General features: G+C 41.4%; 1 protein-coding gene across 1 annotated transcript in view; it reads left to right on the top strand.

Moving 5' to 3' along the window:
• Nucleotides 1-25,682, top strand: part of LOC117497404 (vacuolar protein sorting-associated protein 13B-like) — a 392,696-nt gene that overhangs the window by 141,055 nt on the left and 225,959 nt on the right. Inside the window, 3 exon segments of the mRNA XM_034149383.1 lie at nt 19,730-19,833; nt 22,161-22,244; nt 22,246-22,294. Of these exon segments, the coding sequence (XP_034005274.1) occupies nt 19,730-19,833; nt 22,161-22,244; nt 22,246-22,294 (237 nt within the window).

Genomic DNA, 25,682 nt, shown 5'->3' with positions numbered 1-25,682 from the left:
AGTGAGCAGGAGAGGTGGGGAGAGGTGGGGCTATCGTTATTTTTTCAGGAAATATTCGTATAGAGGTGATTACACGGACTCGGTTGACCCCCCAGAGCGTTTCGTTTGCAAATCTATCCACCTTGGGACCCGTTATTGTTTGTGGGGTCAGTTTCTATCGGCCTCGTGTAAATAATAGGGCTATACGCACGCGAAACTATGCAGATACAAGCAGTTTTCTCCTCGTGTAAACGGCGCCTTAGTCTCATGCACTATCTTCACCTGAGCACACCTGACATTTGAATTAGTCACAAATCACCCCTCTTACTACTGCTGCAGAGAACAACCCCCGCGGCCTAGTCTACACACACACACACACATTCAAACGTGAGCAGAGAACATGCTTTATGAATACAAGCCAAACCATGACACAATCAAAAATAAAAAAGCCCTGATTGGGGATTACGTTGTTATAATGGCTTATCAAGCTTTCATGCAGATCTGAAAATAAGCATTACAGTTGATGCCAGGCCATGACCTTTGCCATATGAAGTTGTTTGTGATCATTTGGTCGGTCTTGGTCTGAGTTGTGTATGTTTGCATGAAGCAGGGGTACGTTTTACACTGTGGAGGTTTAGGTAATGCTATTACACATTAATATATGGACCACACATGTTGTTCAGGGACGGATATTTCCTGCTGTCGTTGCCATACAGGATCACAAGTAGTGGACAATGCCAGTTAATTTGAACTGTATGAATAATATCTACCATAATTAGAGGCCTCTTGAGAAAGTGTGTTTTAAAGATACCGTTAAGAGTGAATTGTGATGAGCAATACTCTGCATCACATGTTTGTATCAGCTTTTCCTACTCTTCCATTACATTCCTATTAATGGCGTGTGCCACTAATTCTAAAGGTGGGGCGGGGGGGACTGAATCTTTTTTCTTTGAGAATCTCATGAGTCTAGACAGATTTCCATGGAAACCTTTATGTCAAGCTTTTTTGCATCACCTTTGGATTTGTCGTCATGGCCAAATATGTCATCTGCCTTTTTTTTCAGTTGACAGACGTGGAGATTAATTGTTGGCCAGCTGGCTTTTGCTGCTCTCACCGTCTGCGGTGTTTTAGCATTGCGTGCATAAGGAAAGTTGCAGTGGTGTTACGAGATGAACAACAGTGTACAGAATAAAGTCCTGCACTGTTCTTAGGGCTGTGTGACAGCAGCATGTGGATACTGTGTTTATGAATATGAACCATTTCATAAGAGTCTTTGAGCTGTCTAATACTTAAGCATGAGAGACAATGAAACCACAGGGCCTTTTCCCTCTTGATGTAGACTGTGTCCTCATGATCCCTCTTGGTATTAGAAGTTAGAGAAAAAGTGCTGCTGCTGCTTTCCTGCCTTCAAAGACATGTCCTTCCTCCCTATCCCCATACAGCTCTCCTACCTTCCCTCCCTTTCTTTTAACCTCTTGTGTTTTTGTCCTTAACCTCCCCTCCAAATTCCCTCTCCTCCCTATCTGTCCCCTTGATCTGAATAGGCCAGTCTGGGGAGAGTTTCAAGTGTGTTTTAGAGTAGCTGACTCATCTCTGTGCCATGGTCTGTTCATGTAGGCAGCTGATAATAGTTTGGATGTCCTGTGTTGCAATTGTTCCAAGCATTATTTCTGTGTGCGTGTGCATGTGCGTGCGTGTGCATGTCGGTGTGTATGTGTAATGTCGGTCTGTATGTGTGATGTCTGACGGTATTGAATTGCGCTCTGTTAGGTATAAACACCTCTTCCTTATCATCATGAGTGTGCAGACATGAGTAACATCCTCCGAAAACAAGACGACACACACTGTCTTTACTCTGCTGTCAGTGCAGAGTGTTCACACTGTGACTTCGTTCAACAGTGACTAATTACAGGTCATAGATGCAAAGGAGCTCCTCCTCCTGAAGCCACAGGGCACACACACACACACACACACACACACACACACACACACACACAATATGTCATGCTTATTGTATCTGTCATCTAGACTCATGGTATTTGTTACACAAAGTTTCTGCATGGATTTGAGGTTGACTGACCGTCGAGGGAGAGGGAATGAAGCCTCCTCTGGTCTGTGCTAATCCACTAAAACAACAGCCTAATCATCAGTTTAGTCATCACTTTACTTTACTCTCCTTTATGAATTCAAATATGTCTTGCTATTGTTTTTCTCCAATTGCTAACTTCAAATGTTTCAGTCGTTATCAACTTATCTCTGTTTGAGCTCATCCCTCTCAGCGTTGACACTGCAGTGACCCCTTTCCTTTACAAGGATCTTCAGCCAATCAGCACTAGTGTTTTATGTTACTTTACATGGCGTTCATTCGTCTATCCCATTGTCCCTGCATTGCTGCATTACTGCTAAAATAGCTCATCCTGAAACCATTAGACCAAATTGCTAAATGGTTCAAATGTGCAACCACTTAAGGCTTTGTCTTTAAGAGGAGTAATCTTCAATCTACTGTGGCAAGCAAAAAGAGGCTGAGGTTGATAGTGGAAGAGGGCCCTGTAGAGTGGATAGTGAGGTGGGCTGAAGATCGGAAGGTTGTGAGTTCAAATCCCGCCTGGAACACCACCACTAGTGTGCCCTTGAGTAAGGCACTTAGCCCTTAGTTACTCCAGGGAGAATGTCCCTGTAATTGGTCATTGTAAGTTGTTTTGGATAAAAGCGTCAGCTAAATGAAATGTAATGTAATGTAATGTAATGTAGAGACTGAACATGAGAAAAGTAGAGATAGATATAATGAGAAGGGGTGAAGAGATATAAGCTATCTAATTTAAACAGTTCCACTGGTGTACAGTCTTTAGGTCATACCACAGATTCTTATGTGAGGTATGTGCTTTGACCAGGCCATTCCAAGATACTTCAATGTTTCCCCTTAAAGCGCTAGTGTTTCTCTAGCAGTACTTTGGTGGGTCCTTGTCCTGCTTGAAGGTGAGCCTTCTCAGCCTCAAATCTCTGGAAGACTGAAAGACATTTTCCACCACTGTAGTTGTATTTGTCACTCCCTCAATTCTGACCAGTTGCTCTGTATTTTTTCTGGCCACTCCCCCATAAAGCCCAGCTCTGTGGAGTGTATGGCGTGCGGTGATCCTATGAACAGATACTCTGATTTTCAAGCTGACAGCTTTTCCCCAACCTGTTTGGAGAGATACTTAGTTGTCATGGTGCAATTTTCTTGCTTGGAGAAGCCTCTGGCATTTAAATTAAATCATTTTAAATAACAGGTTTTAATGCAATCAAATAAGAAAACCACCAAGGTGGGTGAATGCTTTTGCAAGGCTCCATATAAATAATATATAGTAAACAACTTACCTCCCAGAGTTGTCAGATATGCTGCTATATTCTCTCTGTCAAAAAAAAACTATTGTTATAACCATAATCAAGTTATTCATATGAGTTTATTGTAATACATCCCTGTGTTACTCTCCCACACACTCCCCCCCCCCCCCCCCCCTGCCTGAAACACGTTGATTTGAGTATTTTGTTTACTTCTGTAACTTAATGACATCACTACTTCTTCTTCTTGGCAAGCACTCCAACACATTGTAAGGGATAGGCTAAGGGGCAGGACATCTCTAAGCGGTTAACCAATCACAACACAGCCGGCTAGCTAACCAATCATGCATTAATAGGGCCCCTTTAACGCTTTAATAATAATTTCTCAAATGAACTTGAACTCATGACTTCACTCATGGACAAGACAGCCAAATATCTTTACATATTTACTCAGACGCCAGAAACCAGCCAGACCAGTAGATAGATGGATAGATAGAAGGATAGAATCATGTAGATAGATAGATAGATAGATAGATAGCATATTGCCGTCCAAACATCACATTCTTCAGTGCTACATTCCTATCCTCCTGAGTGACCCTACATCTCAGCCTGAGGACTTTGATCTGTCACTGAGGTCATTACTATGTCTACTGACCTGACAAAGGCCAAGCTGACAGACGAAGAAGGTGCTCAAACGTAATTAAAGACAGCATCTCGTCTGCATTTGTCCTGCATGGCCTCCAGAAAGCTGTGAGCCATTCTTTTTTAACTTTGTTTTTATTGAACAAAGAAAAAAAACAACACAAACACCTTACATCACTTTACAGCACATCAGTATCAATATACACCAAAGACAGTACATATCAGCAAATGTTGGAAAAGATCAAATAAAATAAAAAATGCAGACCCTATACATCCATTTGAAAATCAAAACAGGGAAAGGAAAATACAAATAAGAAATGACAATATAGTAGTAATATTAAAAATAATACCACACATACATCACAGGATCTGGGATTTTTCTCAGGCAGAGAAATAACTCGTTAGGGGAGACCACCTCTGTTGAAATAGGTCTGTCATTAATTGTAATTGGGCAGTCAGAGCCTCCATCCCATATACCTCCTTTAATTTTAGTTTCCATTGTGCCAGTGTAGGTGGTTGTGGCTTCCTCCAATTCAATGTTACCATTTTCCTAGCAGTCATCAGGAGTATATGCAACAGGTACTTCTGGTTTCTATTACATACATCCTCTGCAACCAGGTCAAGTATAAAGTGACTAGGGTTGAGCGGTAGATCAATTCCCATAATTCTGTCTACCTCCTCCTTTACCCCATGCCAGAAGGAGACCATCTTTGGGCAGTCCCAGAATATGTGTGAGTGGTCACCAATCAGGCCGCACTCCCTCCAGCAGTACTTTGCTGTGGGGGTGTCTACAAATTTGGAAATTATCAAGGGTGTCCTAAAGAACCGTGTCTTTGTCTTCCAGTCAAACTCCTTCCACGTATTACTGTTTATAACTTTGTGACAGTCCTTACACAATGTTTCCCAATCCCCATCTTCAATTATAATATTCAACTCTAACTCCCATTTATTTTTTATGTGGAAGGTGTTATTCGGTAAATCCATTAATAGGTTCCTATAAATATGGGAAACATGATTCTTAGTCGGTATATTGTGCCTAATTATATTGATAAAATATGTTTCAATGTTTGTTGGGGAATTCTTGATTATGTTCCAATCTCTATGTTTTGTAATGTAATGCCTAATCTGTAAATACCTAAACATGTCACACGATGGTAACTGAAACGTCTCCTGGAGATAGGAAAATGGCTGCAAAATATTATCATAAAATAATTGGTCAATAATCTTTAGACCTCTGTCTGCCCACTTCTTTAAGGTACTGTCCGCTATTGAGGGGAGGAATTCTAGATTTCCAGCAATTTGCATCGCTCGAGAGAGGGCAACTGTCCCCCTAAATCTCTTTTGTACCGCAGACCACACTTTTAAGGTGTGTTTCACATATATGTTTTGGACTCCGACTTTCTTTTGAGACTGTTGGCTCATGAAAATTAGAGTGGACAAAGGTATCCCTGGTAATGAGCTCTGCTCTATACTAACCCATCCTGTCTCTGTGTCATTGCGAATCCAGACTACCACTGCTGTTAATTGCGCCGCCCAAAAGTAGTGCTTTATGTTGGGAAGACTGAGCCCGCCCTGGTCCTTCCCAAGAGTAAGTGTTTTATATCTCACCCTCGGCCTCTTATTCTGCCATATAAATGTAGATATAAGTTTATCCAACATATTGAAGGCAGATGCCGGGACCCAAATAGGCAGAGATTGGAACAAAAACAAAAGTCTGGGTAATAAGTTCATTTTAACAGCCTCTATTCTACCCAAAAGTGACAACGGCAGCACATCCCATCTAGTTAAGTCAGTTTTAAACACTTCAAATATCTTTTTATAATTAGCTTGGAACAACTGTGTTATTTTGGGGGTGAGTGCAATCCCTCAGTATCGAAATCCCTGACCAGACCTGTGAAAGGACACTGTACTATCAAGTTGACTTGGCCACATCCCCGAGATCTTCATTGCCTCTGACTTAGTGGGATTCATTTTATATCCAGATACCAAGCCATATTCTTCCAGATTTTGTAGGAGGGCCCGGACAGAGGACTCCGGATTTTCCAGAAACAATATTATGTCGTCCGCGTATAGACCCACCTTATGTTGATTCTCATCATCTTTTATTCCCTGTATATGAGGATTACTCCTGATTAGTTCTGCGAGAGGTTCAATACTAAGGGCAAACAGGGCTGGCGATAACGCATCTCCCTGCCTCATCCCCCTTCCCAACGCAAAGAAATCCGAGCAGTGGCCATTGACTCTAACTCTCGATCTTGGGTTATTATAAAACACTTTGACCCAGTTAATAAAGGTCTGACCAAAGCCCATATGTGTCCTCTGCAGAAATGTCCAATGTACTGTAATCTATCAAATGCCTTCTCAGCGTCTAGACTGAGAAGCATTGATGGGGTTTTCCTCCCGCCGGCAAGTGATTGTAAATTGAGAGCTCTTCTAACATTATTAGTACCATGGCGCCCAGCAATGAATCCCGTTTGGTCTGGGTGTACTAGCTTCCTAATGCACCTCTGTATTCTACTAGCCAGAATGGAGGTCAGGATTTTAAAATCCTGACAGAGAAGGCTTATGGGCCGATAACCCACACATTGTGTGGGGTCCTTCCCTTCTTTATGAATAACCGTAATGATTGCCTCTGACCAGGATTTCGGTGGGTCTCCTTCATCCAATGCATAATTATATACCCGACATAGGACTGGTGCCAACTCATTCACAAAAACTTTATAGTACTCCCCCATCGATACCGGGAGATCTGTTATACTTGAGCTTACCAATACTATCTACTATTTCCTCTACTGTAATGGGTGAGCACATCATGTCAGCCTCCTCCTGTGACAATCTGTCTAATTCTACCGAGTCAAGGAGACGTGATATCTTATCCTCTTTCCCTTGTACCTCCTGGCCCTCATATAGCTTTTTGTAATACACCGCAAATGCCTCTGCTATTTCTTTAGACTGAGATGTAACTTTCTTTGTGTCTGGATGTTTAATTTTAGAAACCACTCGGCTCGATTGAGCCTTGCGTAGTTGAAAGGCCAATAACCTGCTCGCTCTATTACCCATTTCATAATATTTTCTTTTTACAAATCTAAGCGCTCCCTTCTGCCTTATAGGTATGTAGATCATCTCATTTTTGTTTTTCATGTTTTAGCAAATCCAGTGTGACCCTGTCCCTCGATACTTTGTGTTCCTTTTCAAGTCTAGTTATTTCAGTCTCTAATTTAAGTCTCCTCGCCTCTCTTTTTTAATCTAGAGGAAATTTGAATGATCTTTCCCCTCATTACAGCTTTAGATCCATCCCATAAAATAGAAGGAGTAACCTCACCATTATCATTTATATCAATATATTCCTTTAGGCCGTCACGTAATTCCTGTTGGATCAGGGGATCATTTAGTATTGAGACATTAAGCCTCCAATATCTGAATTGTCTATCCTGACCTAGGTTCATTTTCATTGTGATGGGGCCATGGTCAGATAGTGTGATTGGTTCTATCTTACATTCTGTTACTCTATGCATGTCAACCTTAGATAGGCAAAACATGTCTATTCTAGAGTAACTCCCATGAACTAGAGATCTGTATGTATAATCTTTATCGTTGGGATGGAGACATCGCCAGACATCTACCAAACCCAGTCCATCTACCAAACCCAGTCCATCTACCAAACCCAGTCCATCTACCAAACCCAGTCCATCTACCAAACCCAGTCCATCTACCAAACCCAGTCCATCTACCAAACCCAGTCCATCTACCAAACCCAGTCCATCTACCAAACCCAGTCCATCTACCAAACCCAGTCCATCTAACATCCCCAGGGCAGTGGTTGTTTTCCTAGATCCGAGTCCCTTCTTAGCAGGCAATCTGTCTATGCTCCCATGTAATACACAGTTGAAGTCCCCCCCTATCACAATAGTTCCCTCCCCCCCATCTGCCAATTTGGAAGCTATTTTCTTGAAAAAATAAGGACAGTCCTCATTCGGGGCATATACATTTAGAAATGTGAATTTATCTTCGCCAATCGTGCCTATCACCATGACATATCTGCCTTCCTCGTCCTGAATGACTCTTTCACTGGTAAAGAACACAGACCTACTGAATAAGATCGCAACCCCCCTCTTCCTCCTACCCTTATTCGATGCACTGTAAACCCGTTCCACCCAGTCTCTCCTCAACTTTAAATGCTCAACTTCAGGCATATGGGTCTCTTGTAATTAATTTTGTTGGACGATACATTTTCCTGGAAATTATTGCGATAAACGATAATATTGTCGGCACTGTTGTAAGACCGTTTTAGACCACTGACATAATGATAATATATAATAATAATTCAAGTACATCCTTTCAAACTGAACTTTTTATTGAACATTCAACATGAAATAATATTAAATATATAAATGATATATAATAAATAAAACTAATTAATTAAATTATAATAAATTAATTAAATCACACACAACCAAAACAATCAATAGACTCAGGCTGGAAAACAGAGCTCTATCTATCTATCTATCTATCTATCTATCTATCTATCCATCTATCCATCTATCCATCTATCCATCTATCCATCTATCCATCTATCCATCTATCCATCTATCCATCTATCCATCTATCCATCTATCCATCTATCCATCTATCCATCTATCCATCTATCCATCTATCCATCTATCCATCTATCTATCTATCTATCTATCTATCTATCTATCTATCTGATATTATTTTTTATAAATAAATAAATATGAGCTCACATTGTCTCACAAGCAAAAAAACCCTCCTTAAAACAACAGTCAAGTGTACAGTCCACTGTCCATACAAAGACCCAGATGCCTCAACAGGCCATATCCAAATCTGTTTTTCAAAGTTTTCGAGCAAGGAACACCAACATGTTTGCATTGTCAGGCAAATGCATCTTTGATTGTAAACTGTCGGGAAGGTGGGGGCTCTCCATCTCCAGCTGCCATGTTTGCTACCAGCTGGGAAAACGGAATGGGGTGGTTGTGTTTTAGGTGTAGTTTAAAATGTGTGGTATTGCCTGCTTTTGTCGCTACCTTTTTTAAACAAATGCGACACACCGCCCGGCTCATTCAAGTCCGTAGGTTCGCCTCGTTGATTTGGCTTGAATCCAAAATACTGCCACACCGGAGAATCGAAATGTGTAATTAGGTTTTGTAACCAATTCCATTTCACTTTAAATTCCCCGCGAGTAAGTCACACGTTGTCTCCCGCTTGTCGCTATATTATTAATTTGGCTGCTGCACGTGCACGCAGAGTGTCCTGACCTGGCTGTGTGTCAGCCCCGCCCCTCACAGCGCGCGTGGCCGGCAGCCACAGCGCGCCTGGCAGCCACAGCGCGCCTGGCGGCCACAGCGCTCCTAGCAGCCACAGCGCGCCTGGCGGCCACAGCGCGCCTGTCAGCCACAGCGCGCCTGGCAGCCACAGCGCGCCTGGCAGCCACAGCGCGCCTGGCAGCCACAGCGCGCCTGGCGGCCACAGCGCTCCTAGCAGCCACAGCGCTCCTAGCTAAAATGCTGGTCACATCCTTATGTAAACGGCAATTTATCGACCTCAGAAAAGTTATCGAGTCCATTTTTATTTATCGTACGATAAGTCAATTTATCGATTATCGTGACAGGCCTACCAATCCCTTAATGTTGTAACTAACTACAGTTATACTATCCAATATAGGTCTACCTTTAGTCCTTGCTGTCATTGCAGGGCCTTCTAATTAAACTGAAAATGTCAAGTGCAGGGTCATACATTGTAACGGTCCTATCAGCTGTAAAGGTGTAAAGGGTAACAAAAACGATAAATACAGTATTAGAAACAAAACACTTCAAACTGGCTTCCAATTCCTCAACTGGTCTATGCAAAGCGACCAGTCCCCGTGTGGAACCGAGCAGAGAGTGGCGGCATCTCTCTGGGATAAACACACAACGTGTAAATGCAGCAGTTGGCTATACTGCTGCGTCCCTAGGGCTGAGTGTGAGTCACTCATTTTGTTAGTCAGTCGCAACCGCGGATCCTAACCCAAACGATCATTATGCTAGTAACGTAACATTCTGTACTCTGCAAAATTCAAACATAAACTATAGTGTAGGCTAATGTAAAATAAAAATAAAAATAAACATAATGAGCCCTTCTAGAAAACGTATTCACAAATGTTCATCTCTGACTGAATGATCAAGCTTACTTCATCGTGCCTGTCAGCTGTTTCCAGGGAAGAAAACCCTACAGTCCTCCTCCGACAGCAAGTTCGCATTTTTCCCTCTGCGGTTGTCCTGTCTCTCCCATCGGCGCCTGGTCAGCTCACTCTGAAGTTTGTCCCGCTTATCAACTCGGATCTGAATGTTCATTTTCTGAAGCACCGGAGCGGCTTCCATCAGTGTCTGAAATGTTTTTTCCACCGAGCCCACCATCATCCTCAGCCGAGCTGGGTATAGGCACTTCGCTTTGACATTCTTCTGCTTGAGTTCTTTGATGACATATCTAACCTGGGCACGTTTTCTCTGCAGTTCAGGTGAGTAATCATTGTCATTGCCTGTCACCCATCTTCACTTGGCCCTGTGTCCAGGCCTGCCGTAGGATCTGTTCCTTTACTGTGTAGTCAGCGAATCCTACCAAAATGGAGCGAGGGGGGTCATTCTCTTTCAGCCTCGGGGTAAGTGTCCTATGGGCACGGTCGATTCTGATGTCATCTTCCTTCAGCGGTAGTGAGGGCAACACGGTTGGAAGTAGCTTCTTAATAAAGGCCACCATATCCCTTCCCTCCGAGCCTTCGGGGATCTGATATAGTCGCAGATTTTGTCTTCTCGCCCGGTTCTGGAGGTCCTCACATCTTTCCATGAGCTCAGCTTCTTGTTGCAGTAGAAAGCTAATTGCTCTGCCATGGGTCGCGGCCTTCTCCTCCGTGGCACCAATACGCCCTTCCGCGTCAACGACCCTCTTCTCCAGTTGTGTTAGCTGTGTACTTAGACCGCCGACCGATGTTTCCAATCTATTAAATTACTCACTAATTTGACCTTTGAATTATTTTACATCTTCTCTCATCAGTGGAATTTCCCCTCGTATTTCTTGGTTCGATTTCTCTATTGATCGTAGAATGTCCTCCATGCTTGTCTCAGCCGCACCCCCTGCTTTGCTTGCTACGTCAGACTTAGCCATGCTAGGCGCGCTAATGCTAGCGGTAGTTGTTTTCATTGATTTCTTCTCGTTTTTAGATGATATCTGATTTCTAGTTGTTCTTTCACTAGGGCTCATACTCAGAGTGTAGTTGGGCGTTAATTTGCTGAGTTTTGATACATATATATCGTTTGGTAGGGCACTAAATCCGCGGAGCACAAAACCTTGCGTCTTACGTGGGCATGGTGCCACCGGAAGTCAGCTGTGAGCCATTCTGCTTGACACCTGGATCATGAAGCCGGTCAGTTACCGGATGGAGACAGAAAATAGAGAAGGCAACTACTGACATCAGGATATTTGGGAGAAACCCAAAAATATATATCAGGGAAAAAAAAAGATCAGGAATGGATATCAGTGAACCAAAGAAGGGGAAGGAGGTATATCCAAGAGGAAAGAGATCCAACCAGCTGTATGTTTCATGTTTCAGCACATGAAACATAACACATCAGAACTCACAAAACAAAAAGAGATCAATAAATAGGTGCCCTTTACTGGTATTTGATTTGTTGGCCTAAACATCACATTTACATTTTGTAAAATAACCATTTAGCCATCAAATTATTTGAAATATATGTATTCATCCTAACCACAGCAATTCCAATGTACAAAAAAGTAATAATCAATTTGTTGGTCATAATGGATTGATGTTTAAGAAACTCCAAAACCACTTTTCCAGTGATGTGCAATAATATTAAAATACATCAAATACATCTGGATTTTCAAAGTGACCCAGAGAGAAAAACTAAATAAAGAAGAATGAAAGCTCCTTTCTCGCAAAGAGTGAAATATTTCAAGGGGTCAAATTTAAATAAAGTTCACAAAATGTTAACATAAGACTGACTATTCAGTCACTTGCATTGTTCTTTTACAGAATGGGCTTATTTTTGATTTGTGCATCACTAAAAATTCAAATGTTGACATTCGCATTAAGCCTTTCTATTTGTTATAATGTGATTCATATAAAAATGCTTGGAAGGGACCCCAGCTAATGACAGACATGAAGTTGCTTGGCTCCCCCTCTCCTCCTGACAATCTGAGGGAACTCAGCCTGAACTGCAGAGAAAGCGGGCCAGCTGAATGATAGCCGCGATAAGGAGTTTTCAAGGTAACTACACAAAACTGAAAGTGTCTGTGGGAAAGCAGCAGCAGAAGCAGAAGTCTGTTTATTTTAATGAGCTCACAAGTGTCTCTCCTGTTTGTCTTGCAGTACACTGGGGCTCATTTAGAGTTCACACAGTGCACTGTATGTCCATGATGGATACGGTAATGATACATTAATGCAATCAGGACCAAGTCTGTTTTGTTTCTCATTAAGAAGGCTAGCTATCTTGCTGACAAGGGCCAGGGTCACATTTGGTCGTTACTTTAAGCATTATCCTGTGGAGATATTTAAAGTGAGGTAGACAGAAAGTGTGTATGTTTGAGGCCATATCAGAGAAATGGTGTAATAGAGAGAGGATAGGAAAAGAGATAACAGCTGAAATATTCCACATTGATGCTTCTTGGGTTTCAGTTGTGCAGTGTCCGGTTGTCTTTTCAACACCATGAGAGTTGATGTGGATTTATGAAGCAAGGAATCATCTAGAAAGGGAATATGTTGGGCTTTGGAGCCCAACATATTGAGCTTGAGAGAGCTGCTGTACTGGTTTACAATACATGTAAGGAATGTGCATTATTCAATTTTTTCTATTGTCAAATATTAAGTCTTTGTTCCCTTTTTATTCGTTCTCTCTCTCTCTATTTATATATATATATATATATATATATATATATATATATATATATATATATATATGTCTCTGTGATTCCATATTTCATGAAGAGTTGTTGTTTTTTTGTCTTATGTTGCGCCATGTCTGCATGTTCTCAGAACAAAAACCTTTTTTCTTTTGAGAAAAAAGTCAGATTTCTGACTTTAATCTCAGAATTCTGACTTTTTTCTCAGAACAAAAAACAAATGGTAACACTTTATATTAAGGTACACAAATTCACCATCAACTAGTTGTTAATTAACATGCATATTAGCAGTATATTGGCTCTTTATTAGTCCTTATAAAACACTTATTAATGCCTTATTCTACATGACCATATTCTACAAGTAATAAGCCATTAGTTGAGAGTTTTTCCTCAATAACCCTCTAATTAGTGCTTATTTATTGCAAGTAAGGAAGTTGTTGTTCATGAGTTTTGGTCTTAATATGCTCAGCTCAATATGGGCCTAATAAGGCAGTAGTAGTACCACAAGAATAGTAATTCTCCCATAATAACACATATTCTTATGTAACATGAAACTAAGTGTTAATTGTGTCTAAATACTTCAAAATGAGGTATTTCTATCTAAGAACGTGAAGTCTTGTTCATAACCAATAAGCTAGTAGTTTGACTCTAATTGACCTGAACAGGTTCCCTATTCTGAAGTTGCCTCCTCTTCACACTTTGTAAATACATTATAGCACACACCTACTGAAATTAACCTCAACAGTACATGAACAAATTAGGCACAAGTTGAAATATCTGTTTTATTAATGAACCACTAAAGAGAGGTTCAGACACATTCCAAAACATGTCAAGTTTCTCCAAGGCTGAGAACACATATACCTGTACTTTTTAATAAAAACAGATTTTTAACAGAGTTTATATATTTGTGATCATACTGTGTGACCTGCTTGTATGTACTTACCCAATAGGTGAAAGGTGGTTATTGTGTTTTTGACAAGACTAACAGTGTGTGTAATCATGCCATACATTTGAAGAGTGTCAATAAATGTTCAGTAAAAGCTGATGCGCTTAGTGATCTTGTTCACAGTGTTCGATCCGACAGCTCGTTCGTCCGACAGTCGATCCTTTCCACGAGTGTGTGTGCCGTCTGAAACGACCACGTCTCTCCGTGTTTCACTGTCCACTGTTTGTTCTCAGATGCCTCACACACCCGCACCACGTCACGTCTGCCTTCTCCTTTGTCCGGTGTCCTTTTGTTCATTCTTACCTAATTACGCGATGCACTTCAGGTGCGTCCCCAGGTTTATCCTTAGTGTCCAAATCGCCTGCCAGGTGAAGCACACAGAAAACAAAAACAAAAGCACTCCAATAATATTTAAGAAACACAACAACTAATATTGATATATAAACATGCAAACACTGACTTTCTGGCTGACCTTTGTGACAATTGGGTCATGTATTCTGGTAACTACCACAATAAATACATTGTATAGTGTTCATAACAGTATTTGAATGTAATAAATAGCAATACATAGCTAGTTAATATAATAAAATACACAGTAACAATACAATAATTATACAAAAAACAACCAACCTACAAATTAACCTACATAAAAATAAACATATTATCTAAAACAGGTGCATTTGATTTAAAATAAAAATAATAAATAGTATTAAATATTTAAATGGGAAAAAAAACAGTAACAATATGTATGATAAGAAATGCAACAAAGAAATTACAACATTTTTTTCTTATGTGTTTTTTTTTTTTCTTGTTTTTTCTTGTTTATGTAATTGTATCCGTTGTGTAGCGTCCAGCCTTTCCCAATCTGGCCAGCATTTCTGTCTGTTGAAGCCACTTCTTGAAGCAAACTGAAAAGAAATGTATAGATATAAGTACACTGTAAAAAAAAAGGTAAAATGTACGTTAAAATTCGGGCAGCTGTGGTTGCCAGAACTTGACCGTTAAAAGTATAGTAAAATAAATTACAAATTACAGTTTGTTGGCATAGACGTTACAGTCAACAATTGCTTATGGTAAATAACAATGGTAAAAAGAGTTAGCTAGCGTTAGCTAACGTCATGTTCAACAGAAAACCTCTAACGTGTATTACATTGACGATTTTAAACAAAACGTAACTCTCTCAACTTGTAAGATAACGTTAAGTTAACTTACACTTAAATAACGACATCACGTTTTTCAGTGTCAACACAAACTGCAGAAAACAGTAGAGAGAGCTGTCAGAGCGGTTCGTCTCAGAAGAGCAGCCGCTGGGCGGAGTCACAGAAACGCTCAACTGATCTTCATTCCCGAGAGTCCCGACCGTTAGCGCCAGTCAAAACAATGTTTTATACCGCTTTGTTTCAACTACTGCTGTCTCGCCGTTCCTCTGTGTCGCTATATGTCCTTCTGTCTGTCTGTCTGTCTGTCTGTCTGTCTGTCTGTCTGTCTGTCTGTCTGTCTGTCTGTCTGTCTGTGTCTCTTTCGCTCTCTTTCTCTCTCTCTCTCTCTCTCTCTCTCTCTGTCTATGTCTCTCTCTCTATTTATTTAGCTAAAATGGTAATCCAACTTCACCAGCTAACATAATGAGACCTTGCTGGTGTACCAGCTTCACCAGCAATAGAGTTAATTAGACACAATTAACACTTATAGTTTAATGTCTTGTTACGTAAGAATAGATCATATTTGTTAAGTGTTATTATGGGAAAATTACTATTCTTGTGGTACTACTGCCTTATTAGGCCCATATGGAGCTGAGCATATTAAGACCAAAACTCATGTACAACAACTTCCTTACTTGCAATAAATAAGCACTAATTAGAGGGTTATTGAGGAAAAACTCTCAACTAATGGCTTATTACTTGTAGAATATGGTCATGTAGAATAAGGCATTAATAAGTGTTTTATAAGGACTAATAAAGAGCCAATATACTGCTAATATGCATGTTAATTAACAACTAGTTGGTGCTGCACTTCTCAGAGGCTGAGTTACATGTCCCGCTGCCTCCTGGTGCTGCAGCCATTTCATGAAGTGAATGAGGTTTTCCTTCTATAAAACCTATATTTGTCCTGAGAAAAAAGTCAGAATTCTGAGATTAAAGTCAGAATTCTGACTTGTTTCTCCAAAAAAAAAAAAAATGTCACAGCCCCCAAAAATGTTTTTCATGTGGCCCTAATCCTCTTCCACACGTGCACACTTCTATCAAACATATTGACACACTGTTCAGTGTACCCAGTTACACACAGCTGAGCCCCTTTTTAGTGTTGTCATCAGCTCCTCTCTCATTCTCTTGCTCTTTCCCTCACACACATTCACAGACTCTCACACTGACACGTGCACCCGTAGAACACCTGTCGGGCACGGCCCGCTCCAGGACACCTTCGAGTCATGAGCTCATCGGAAAAGCAATTAAAGGCAGCGTAGGCCCTGCACGCTGGCGTAATGTTTTGTTTTGCTACTTGGCTTCAAAATTAACCAAACCTGTCAGAAGTCATCTGGCTGACGCGGGCTGGCTATATTTATTTACTTTCTGTTGGAGAAGCTGGTCTCAGGGTCCCAGCGCTGCCTCACGTCCAACAATGAAGCGATTCTGAGGGGGCTCAAACATGAATCCTCCCCCTCAGTCTACCTGGGGGGTGGATGGTGAGTCTCCCCCACCTCCCTTTGCCTGTCTGTAACTCTGATGGTGGGGTCATGGCCCTTTAGTTGGGAGGTTGCGCCCTCTGTAACCCCAATCAGGGTTTTGGTCTCCACTGTGGGACGTGGTTTTTTAACTTGCACTGAACCGACCGCTCCCAGTTTATTGAATTTCATGCTTGTAGTGACTGAACAAAAGCAGATTTTGCATTTGAAAATGTCAATGTATAAATTATGTCACCTGATAAAAAGACAATATGAAGACAGAAATATGTGTGGCTGATAGATTACTGGGGCTGTTGGCCCAGTACATAGGAGGCTAAAGAACCTAGACAGGGCTTAAAGGTTAGAGGCCTCCACTCAGTCTGGTCTAATGCTGTAGCCTCAGGCTGTGAGCAGCCTGATGTCAGACAGCCGTAAAACAACACCAGCAGCCCTGTGCTCTCTTTTAACTCCACAGGTCTTAGAAAAAAAAACACCTCTGACATTAATAGGTCCACTGTGGGTGAGTCAAGGTAAGTGTGTCTTCACATATGTCTGCACGGACATTCTGCGCCTTTGTGTATTTTCAAAGTCTGGGCCACTGAGAAGTTTTTTGGTGTTTTCTCGAGGAATAATTTAGGAAGTAAGAAAAACACCCCTGTTATCATTGTCATCACTTTCTGTAATTGCCCATATGCCACACTGTTAGAGAAGAAAAAACAACAACATTTAGCCTGCTGCCGAGGTCGCCGTAGCATGCCGGGCTGTTTCATGGTGCTGCATGCTTCAAAGGAGGTGTCACACTCGGACAGTTATGTCAACACATTAATGAAACAAAACACATGCATGCGTGCACGGTAAAGCCTTGTTCTTCAAAGCCTCATAAGCCAGGTCAACACATATTTAGTTTCTATGTCACTGTCAAATTGGCAGAGAGAGACACAGAGAAAAGATTGTTTGCTCTGTTAATTTCAGCAAGAGAGCTTTCTGAGTGGGGTTGTGATGTATCAAAATGGTCATGGCTGTCATTTGCAGAAGCCGAACAGATGTTAAACACAGCCACAATAAGATGACAGCTGCTGGCATCAAACTGTAAACACTGCTGATACAATGCCACTTGCTTCAGCTCAGTCAGTTATTTAGACATCCAACAGTCTGGACTTGAATACTCTCAAAACACATCAGCTGATGATAAGATATTTTGGTTATAATGGAATCTTACATTTTGTATTTGTTTGTGGCAATGACACAGTGTTCTGCTCTGGTCCTGCAGAGGATTCCTTTTCTATGAACACTTTCTATTTTCTTTGAGACTGTTCCATAGTAAGTATAAAATGAATAAAATAACTGGTGGCAGTGTCACTTGCCTTAACGTGCATTATGTGTAACCAGCTCTGCTTGACATAGCTATTTGCAATTAGCCATTTTATATATTTTAAATATCTCTGTAATATGTTTTTTAAATAAACCATCCATCTAGTAAGTAATATGATTTATTATGATATGACTCATTTCTGCTGAATGTGCTTTGTCATGCTCAGTGCATCCCATAGACCGCAATTTAGGGTCAGTTTATTGAATACATCTTAGTTACTCAGCCCATTCCCAGCCTTTTGGGGCCTATACTGCTCAAGCTGTTCGGCTATGATGAAACCACTTGAAGTCAGGCCCCAGCACACAGACACAGCCAAAGCCTATTAAGCAGCCACACTGTGGTATATGAGTTCAAGCCACAGGGCTGAGGTTGTGATTCTTCATCGGGAGGAGGGTTAAAGAGGTGGATGTAGGATGACAAGGAAGGGTGGAGGTATGGTTTCAGAAGGAAGGGGAAAAAGGGGTGAAAGGGGAAAAAGCGGGGGCAATGAAGGATACAAGTATGAGGAGACAGTTTGTGTTGGAGAGGTATACATGAAGGCTGAATTAAGTAAGTGAGTGTTTTAGAACCAAATTGAAATAAGCGGGTACAAATACCAGTATGGCTGTTGTTAGGGACACAGTGAAAAGTGGTGATGGATAGGGAGGTAGGAGTAATTGGAATAAAGGAAGAAATGTGTCAGTTTGACTTGATCCAATTAAAACGTTTTTTTGCCCGTAAATACATTTGTTCCAGAAAGAACACATACACATTTACTTGATATTACTAATACTCACACAAGCACATTCACAGGCCACAAATCGCTGAACATTTTAAAGTGGAGCAAATTAGAGCTTTAATTGTAGTGTTCACAGGGAATAATGGAGGGAGCAACTCCTGCCAAGCGTGTGTGTGTGTGTGTGTGTGTGTGTGTGTGTGTGTGTGTGTGTGTGTGTGTGTGTGTGTGTGTGTGTGTGTGTGTGTGTGTGTGTGTGTGTGTGTGTGTGTGTGTGTGTGTGTGTGTGTGTGTGTGTGTGTGTGTGTGTGTGTGTGTGTGTGTGTGTGTGTGTGTGTACGTGTGTGTGCATGTGTGTCTCCATGTTATGCAAACTCTTAAATGTGAGGCAAACCAACAAGCAATCAGGCTTTGTCGGAGGTGAAATGCACACACATATTTACACTTACACACTTTAGCACTTTGCCTCAGGGCCTGAAACAGAAGACCGGGGTTCTGTCCAAAGCTCCATTTAACTGCTGAAAGTCCTTCTAGAGCTGAAACATCCTCCTATCGTCATGCTGGGACATTCCACGGCACGCCAGAGACCCTGCGCTAATCCTGCCGGCATGGGAATCATTATTGATAGGATCCTAATGCATTACCTCAGGGCCCGCTTATTGTTGGTAAAGATTATTATTTAAGAGTAAACCAAAACCCAGAGAAAGGCTCGAGTTTCATAGAAATGTATCAAAAGAAAATGTTATTCTTGGCTTAGTGTGACTCAACTTCGAACGGCGCCATTGAAACAAACTGTGCTCCTTGCTTTGCTCCATCAAGCAGGCTGCATACCCAGCAGCAGGTCATGAGGACTGTCAACTGCTCGGGAGAGGAAGAGGTTTCCCCTTAGTCACTTTATTTAGTTGGTTATTACCTTCAGTTGATTCAGTGAGAAAATAACATCAACGCTTTAACCAAAAGAAAACAACCCATTAAGTTTCAACGGCCATGTTGCTTCCACATTACGACTTAAAGCTTATAATCACACCCACAACTATTCCAACTGAATGAATGGGACCATCAGCAGAGAATGTGAATGCATCGTTGGCCTTGGCTGACGTATCTCCGAATGTCATTGTAGTCTGTTTGTTTTCCACAGTTCTGTTATTACATCTCTGATCTGTTGTTTTTCTCTGTGTTGTCTAGGTGCAGTCCTGCTGGTCAGTGTCCAGGGCATATCTGTAAATGTGGACCCAGTTTTCTGCACATGGCTGTTGTACCAACCTCACAGAGGGAGCAGCATGCAGCAGGTACCTGATCCTCATGTTCCCAGGCTTAATGTCAACATGTTTTACTGTTGATGTTCCACGTGTTTAACTTGAACATGTCATTTGTATTAATAGAGTACCTGCAGCATATTATACTGTTGCACTGATTCTTAGCAGCTCTGGAAAAGAGCCTGAAGGGAATGTAAATGTCCCTCCCGCTCCATTGCTTTCCCTGCTACCTTTTTTTTCAATGTGCTCTGCTCCCTGTCTTCCATCCACTCTCTCTATATTTATTTGACAGGGGTCATGGTGATGGTTATGGACATTGAATGCTCTGTGCCTACACTACACACACTACATACACACATGCAGACATGCTTAGTTTGATTGCCTGGGATAAAGCACAGGTTCACCCCATAAAGGCACATACATTTATAGTACATGAAAGTATCATATTGTAATACTTTAAAAGTAGTTTTTTTCAACAACTTGCTATGCTTCATGCCTCCTGCTGTTTGGAACGGCTGTCAGCATACATGTGTGTGTGACGGACAAACAGAGAGGGAGTTAATTGCACCAACTCCTTACTCTTGAGCTTATTGCTGTACAGGGGTAAACAGATGTTATGAGTTGAACTGCTGCCAGTGTGAAGGATACACAACACTGCTGTGTGTGTGTGTGTGTGTGTGTGTGTGTGTGTGTGTGTGTGTGTGTGTGTGTGTGTGTGTGTGTGTGTGTGTGTGTGTGTGTGTGTGTGTGTGTGTGTGTGTGTGTGTGTGTGTGTGTGTGTGTGTGTGTGTGTGTGTGTGTGTGTGTGTGTGTGTGTGAGCTCAGCTGCCTGTCAGGGCCGCTTCTCAAGGCTCTGCTGGTTTAGACAAGTCCTTCAGCTAGAGGCCACACATCAGCCTGTGAAGGACAGAGGAGAGGACCATGACCTGTTGGACCAGGAAAAGATGAGCAACAAGGAACTCAGGAAAGATGGACAAGGGAAGAAGGATGTGTGTGTCAAGCATCAGAGAGATGTAGCGTCACAAAAACCTGGAATTGGGATAAAGAACGAAGAGATTTAAAGTCAAGGGAGACAACATAAAAGCAAGACAGCGTTGAGAAGGTGCAGAGGAACGAAAGGAAAGTTAATATAAATGTCAACTGAAACTACCAGAGCAGGATACACAGGTAGGAAACCAATCAGAGAAGCAGAGGGAGCTTGATGGGGAAACGGGTAATGAAAAGAAAAGAGAATTAGAGGAAAATAGAATTGGAACCAAACACTTGCTTTGGCTGTCTTCACCCCCCTCAGTGTGTGTGGTAGAAGAAACATACCATGTCATCCGTCAGGAATGAGTTGTTGTCATCGGGTAAGCTACCTATGGAGCATAGAATATAAAAAATGTAGCTAAGCATATTTTCCATGAAGTGTACAAACTGAATTATATATTATTGTGTCTTCAAGCTATTTTCAAGCTGTTTTAGTGTGAATAATATTGTATTCTCTTTGGTTGGTAAACACTCCAATATTGTGTTTATACTATGGGTGTAAACAAGAAGTCTTTCTAATTAAAATCAACCTCGTCTTTGCAGATCTTTACCAGACTTTAATGACATGTTCAAGACAAATGTAAGTTTAGGCAACTAATGTACTTGGCTACAGTTTACAATTCACCCTATGTTGCAAGTTGCAAGAACCTTGATGATTTGGCATTATTCCTCTAGCCAGTAGTTTGAAAAACATGATGTCATTTTGGAACCCATTTTAAATCTAACCACAACCAGCCTTGGGTCCCGACCCAGTAATTCAAAGACAACTGCATCTTTCCGTGTGTGTGTGTGTGTGTGTGTGTGTGTGTGTGTGTGTGTGTGTGTGTGTGTGTGTGTGTGTGTGTGTGTGTGTGTGTGTGTGTGTGTGTGTGTGTGTGTGTGTGTGTGTGTGTGTGTGTGTGTGTGTGTGTGTGTGTGTGTGTGTGTGTGTGTGTGTGTGTGTGTGTGTGTGTGTGTGTGTGTGTGTGTGTCCTGCCAGCAGCATGGGAGACTGCTCACTAGCCTTGTTGGTGTTGGAGGCCTCTGTTGTGTTCCACTGCATTTCATTTATTTTCCTCCTTTCCTCCCTCCCCTGTTGTGCCTTGCATTGCATCTTCTGGTTAACCCAGATCTTTGATGCTGTCTAGTTTTATCTACAGGTCATGGTCATACTATATTACTTGATCAATCCATAACAACATGTGTGCTCTGTCTCCTAATAACATGCTCTTTTTAAAAGACTGAATATTTGCAGATTCAATGGAAATGCAGTCATATGAGAGACCACAACATAATACCTTTCCCATGAACTCATACTGTCGGTGGTCACACATGCTTTGATGTCATTGCAGGCTCCAGGTTTAGTTCCTTTGGCCAAGAGGAGAGAGGATGAGGTGACGTTGGGGAGTGCCCCCCCCCCCCGAACTACCCCCCAACCAGGCCTCTGAATACGCCAGCAGCCCTGTCAAAACTAAAACAGTGACAGGTAGGTTTACCAACCGTAAGCTGTGCCATGGGTGTACTGTTCAAGATATTGCTCTGACATTGGTCTTCATAGCGTTACACTAACTCTGATGAAGTGCATCAAAGAGGTTTACACACATAAAGGGAACAGATCTTCTCTCAGTGTGATGTAAGTAAGAATTAGTATACAAATGGAAACTGCAAAGACATTTACTTTTCCCTTGCTATTTGGAATAACTACCACTGTTTCTATGTTTGAGGATATGGTCTGCCAAAAGTGGAATAACAACATTTCACAACATTTGTATCTTCTTTCTATGCAAGAAATCATGTTTTTATTATTATTACATTACACACGACAGCTCGTTGACACCTGAGTGAACCCGTTTCTCAGAGGACATCACATATTCTGTTTTCCTCTGCTGCAAGTAGAACTGTGAGCTCTGGATGCCCAGAATAGATGAGTGGCTTGGCTGTGCGGAGCCTGCCTCCATGCCAGTTTTCCGCTTTCTAGGGCCCCCCTGTTCAGAACAAACACGTTAAGGGCGCACACACTACTTCACAGAATACATGTTCATATCAGGACGCATATACATTTAGACACAATCATACAGGCAAGCAGCGTTATACATATACTGTACATATACACACTTGCACACAGACATTCTCCCACACTAATGTAGCATTGCTGTGGTCCTTCCTTTGAATTCACTAGAACTCCTACTTTTCTTAGTAGGAACTCTGAACCCTTTGACTGAAGATGGACGGAAAGGAAAAACAAAGCGAAGGAGGAGGAATTGATTGAGGATAGATACATTTCAGGATCTCGTCACAGATTTGGATTTTTGCTTTAGTGTGAGATGAACACAGAACAAACTAACCGTATCCATAAGCTTTTGAAGTATCGTTGATGTTTGCAGGACAGGTGAAAGACAAATATGGCTACTGACAATTTATCTCCTGCATCAATAAGGTACACAAACATTTTTTTTGTATCAGTGTGATGAATCTGTTTAGTGGACCTCAGGGAGAGTTATGTGAAAAAATACCAAGCAAACACACACACTGTACAAATGTATTCTTCTGGAGTAGCCAGTCTGTTAAGGAGCTGTCCTTGACACAACACAGAGCCTGACTGACTGCAGAAATGGTTTTCATTGAATGCTCATGTGGTGTATTTATGTGCCTAATAGCCCAGCCCTTCCCTTCCCTATCGTGTTCCCCTATAGATATTTAATTAATGTGATCTAATGGAACTTCTTGGCTAGCTTTTTGTAACTGAATTAGTTTCAAGTAAAAATAAGAATGAAATATGTAAAGAAGGTCTTCCCAGCCTCTACTGTTTGACTCTCGCAGTGTTTAGGCTCCAGGTCTTCTCCACACATTTAAACAACATTTGAAACATCATTTGCCAAAGCATCGCAGTGAACAGTCAGGGGAAATAAGCAAGTGGTTGTTTTTTCTTTCTTTTTTCTCCATGAGAAATGTGTTCCCAGCAGCAGTAATGAATCCCTGTTTTGGGTGAAGTCATCCTGTAGCTGTAAATAACATTTTGCGTCTATGACGTCCCCCCCCCCCCCCTGTCAAGTGTTTTGAAATGCTCCTTTGACATTTCAGAGTCTAAGAAAGGCCATTAGGGTTCCATCTCTGCTTGCTTTACAAGCTCACAGCTGAAAGGTTGTGCCGCCTCTTCCTCCTGGTTTCCCCTATGTTCCTTGTTTCATTCAAAATCTGCACTAATGTCTTTTCCATAGCGCAGCATCTTTGCTTATTCACGTCTCTACAGTATATTCTCTCTCATGAGGGGTCTTCAGTAAGCATTCACCTTGGCTCCAACACTAAACACATAGCTGAATCAGACTGCAGCTTCTCAGCAGCACTCAACTTAATATAGTACACTGGCTGTTAATGTGCATCTCAGTGACTGCTCCTCTGCCTCTTAACTTCTTTGTAAAGCGGCCTATCTGTGTGGGTAGCTGTCTGTTTGTCTTTCCACGTTGAACCTTTTTTTTATCCCATGGTGTTTTTTCTCTCTTAGTCATGCTCTCCGCAGTGTTGTCTCTGTCTAACGAATAGGTGTTTGTAGATGACTGAAAAAAGTCCTTTTTCTGATCCGAATATTTATCCGAAGTGGTTAGTAACTATGTGCTGATAGTGTATTTCGTTGAAATCTAACCCTCACTCCAAGGCTTTATGTTGGAATTCCACTTGCAGTGACTTGAATGACCAGTGTCTTCTCTGGAAATTGCTGCAATGTTACAGGAGTAGATCTAATGAAAAGTTACACATTGTTTCCGCGAGCAATCAGAAAAGAAAAAAGGGCAGAGGCATGCAGCCCTTTTGGTTTTAATCATGGTGAAACAATAAGCCTCCCTGCAGTCAGATCATCACTGAGGCTCAACAACACTACAGAGGAGGACTTGCAGCAAAGCAAGTATTGTATTTCCTTCCACACCACCTTGTTACATAACAATACATCCTTCCTGCAATTAACAATTGTGTTACTTTGTATGTGAAGATGTCTTCACCCTTCGAATGGGCCAATAATGAAGAAAGTTATCATCTTTTTTGGTTTTGGGTTGTGGTGATAATTCAAACACTTCTATAAATTCATACAAATCCTGTTCCACCTCCATGTTAATTCTTCATATTCCCGAGGCTTTGCTGGTCACAGTGCGATAATACTCAATACATAGAAACCTGATATATGGAGATATCAGGTTTCTGTGAGCGCCCCCAGTCACCTCGTGAGAAGAGTTGCTGACATCTAACATGTTATGATTGGAATTAGGCGCTCTAAAGATGATTTATGAATTGCTTTTCCATGTGCAGCACATCGTGAATGAGGATCTGGATGTTTAAAGAGGACAGGAGCTCACTCTGGATTAGCTGTTGTGTTGAACACGGTCAGCCCTTAGATCCACCTCAGTTATTAGTTATTCATGTTTGCCTGTAGTGTGTATACGTTGTTGACTCTCAGCTGGACATAAAACTGTCTCCTGCTTTTTTATTGTCTTCAGGTTGCATTTCATCTTTAAAATGATTTATACGCAGCTGTTATCTGATGGATTTTTCAGAATCTATTATTAAGTGCTGCATGTTTACCCCTGGACATGTGTAGCTTGAATCAATAGGCAATAATAATTGACTACAGTTTAAGTTGATGTGACTATATTTGAGAAACCATCATTGTGTCATGATGGACCTTAATCCCAGCAGCAATGAAGGAACAAGGTTTTCAAGCAAAATAATAATTAATTAATAATGAAATGTTTCTTTTTTTTTGCTAAATCATCATTTGGCATTTTCCTGAAACGCTCCAAAGTGCTTTTTTTTTATTAACATTTCTTCAAATAAATGTCCAGGTTTATTACGTGGCTGATTTAAGTTGCAGGGTTATTTCCGGTATA

Source organism: Trematomus bernacchii, unplaced genomic scaffold (genome assembly GCF_902827165.1).
Source record: "Trematomus bernacchii unplaced genomic scaffold, fTreBer1.1, whole genome shotgun sequence".
NCBI classification, from domain to species: domain Eukaryota; kingdom Metazoa; phylum Chordata; class Actinopteri; order Perciformes; family Nototheniidae; genus Trematomus; species Trematomus bernacchii.
The sequence above is the reverse complement of the archived record's forward strand: the minus strand, read 5'-3'. Positions and strand labels throughout refer to the sequence as shown.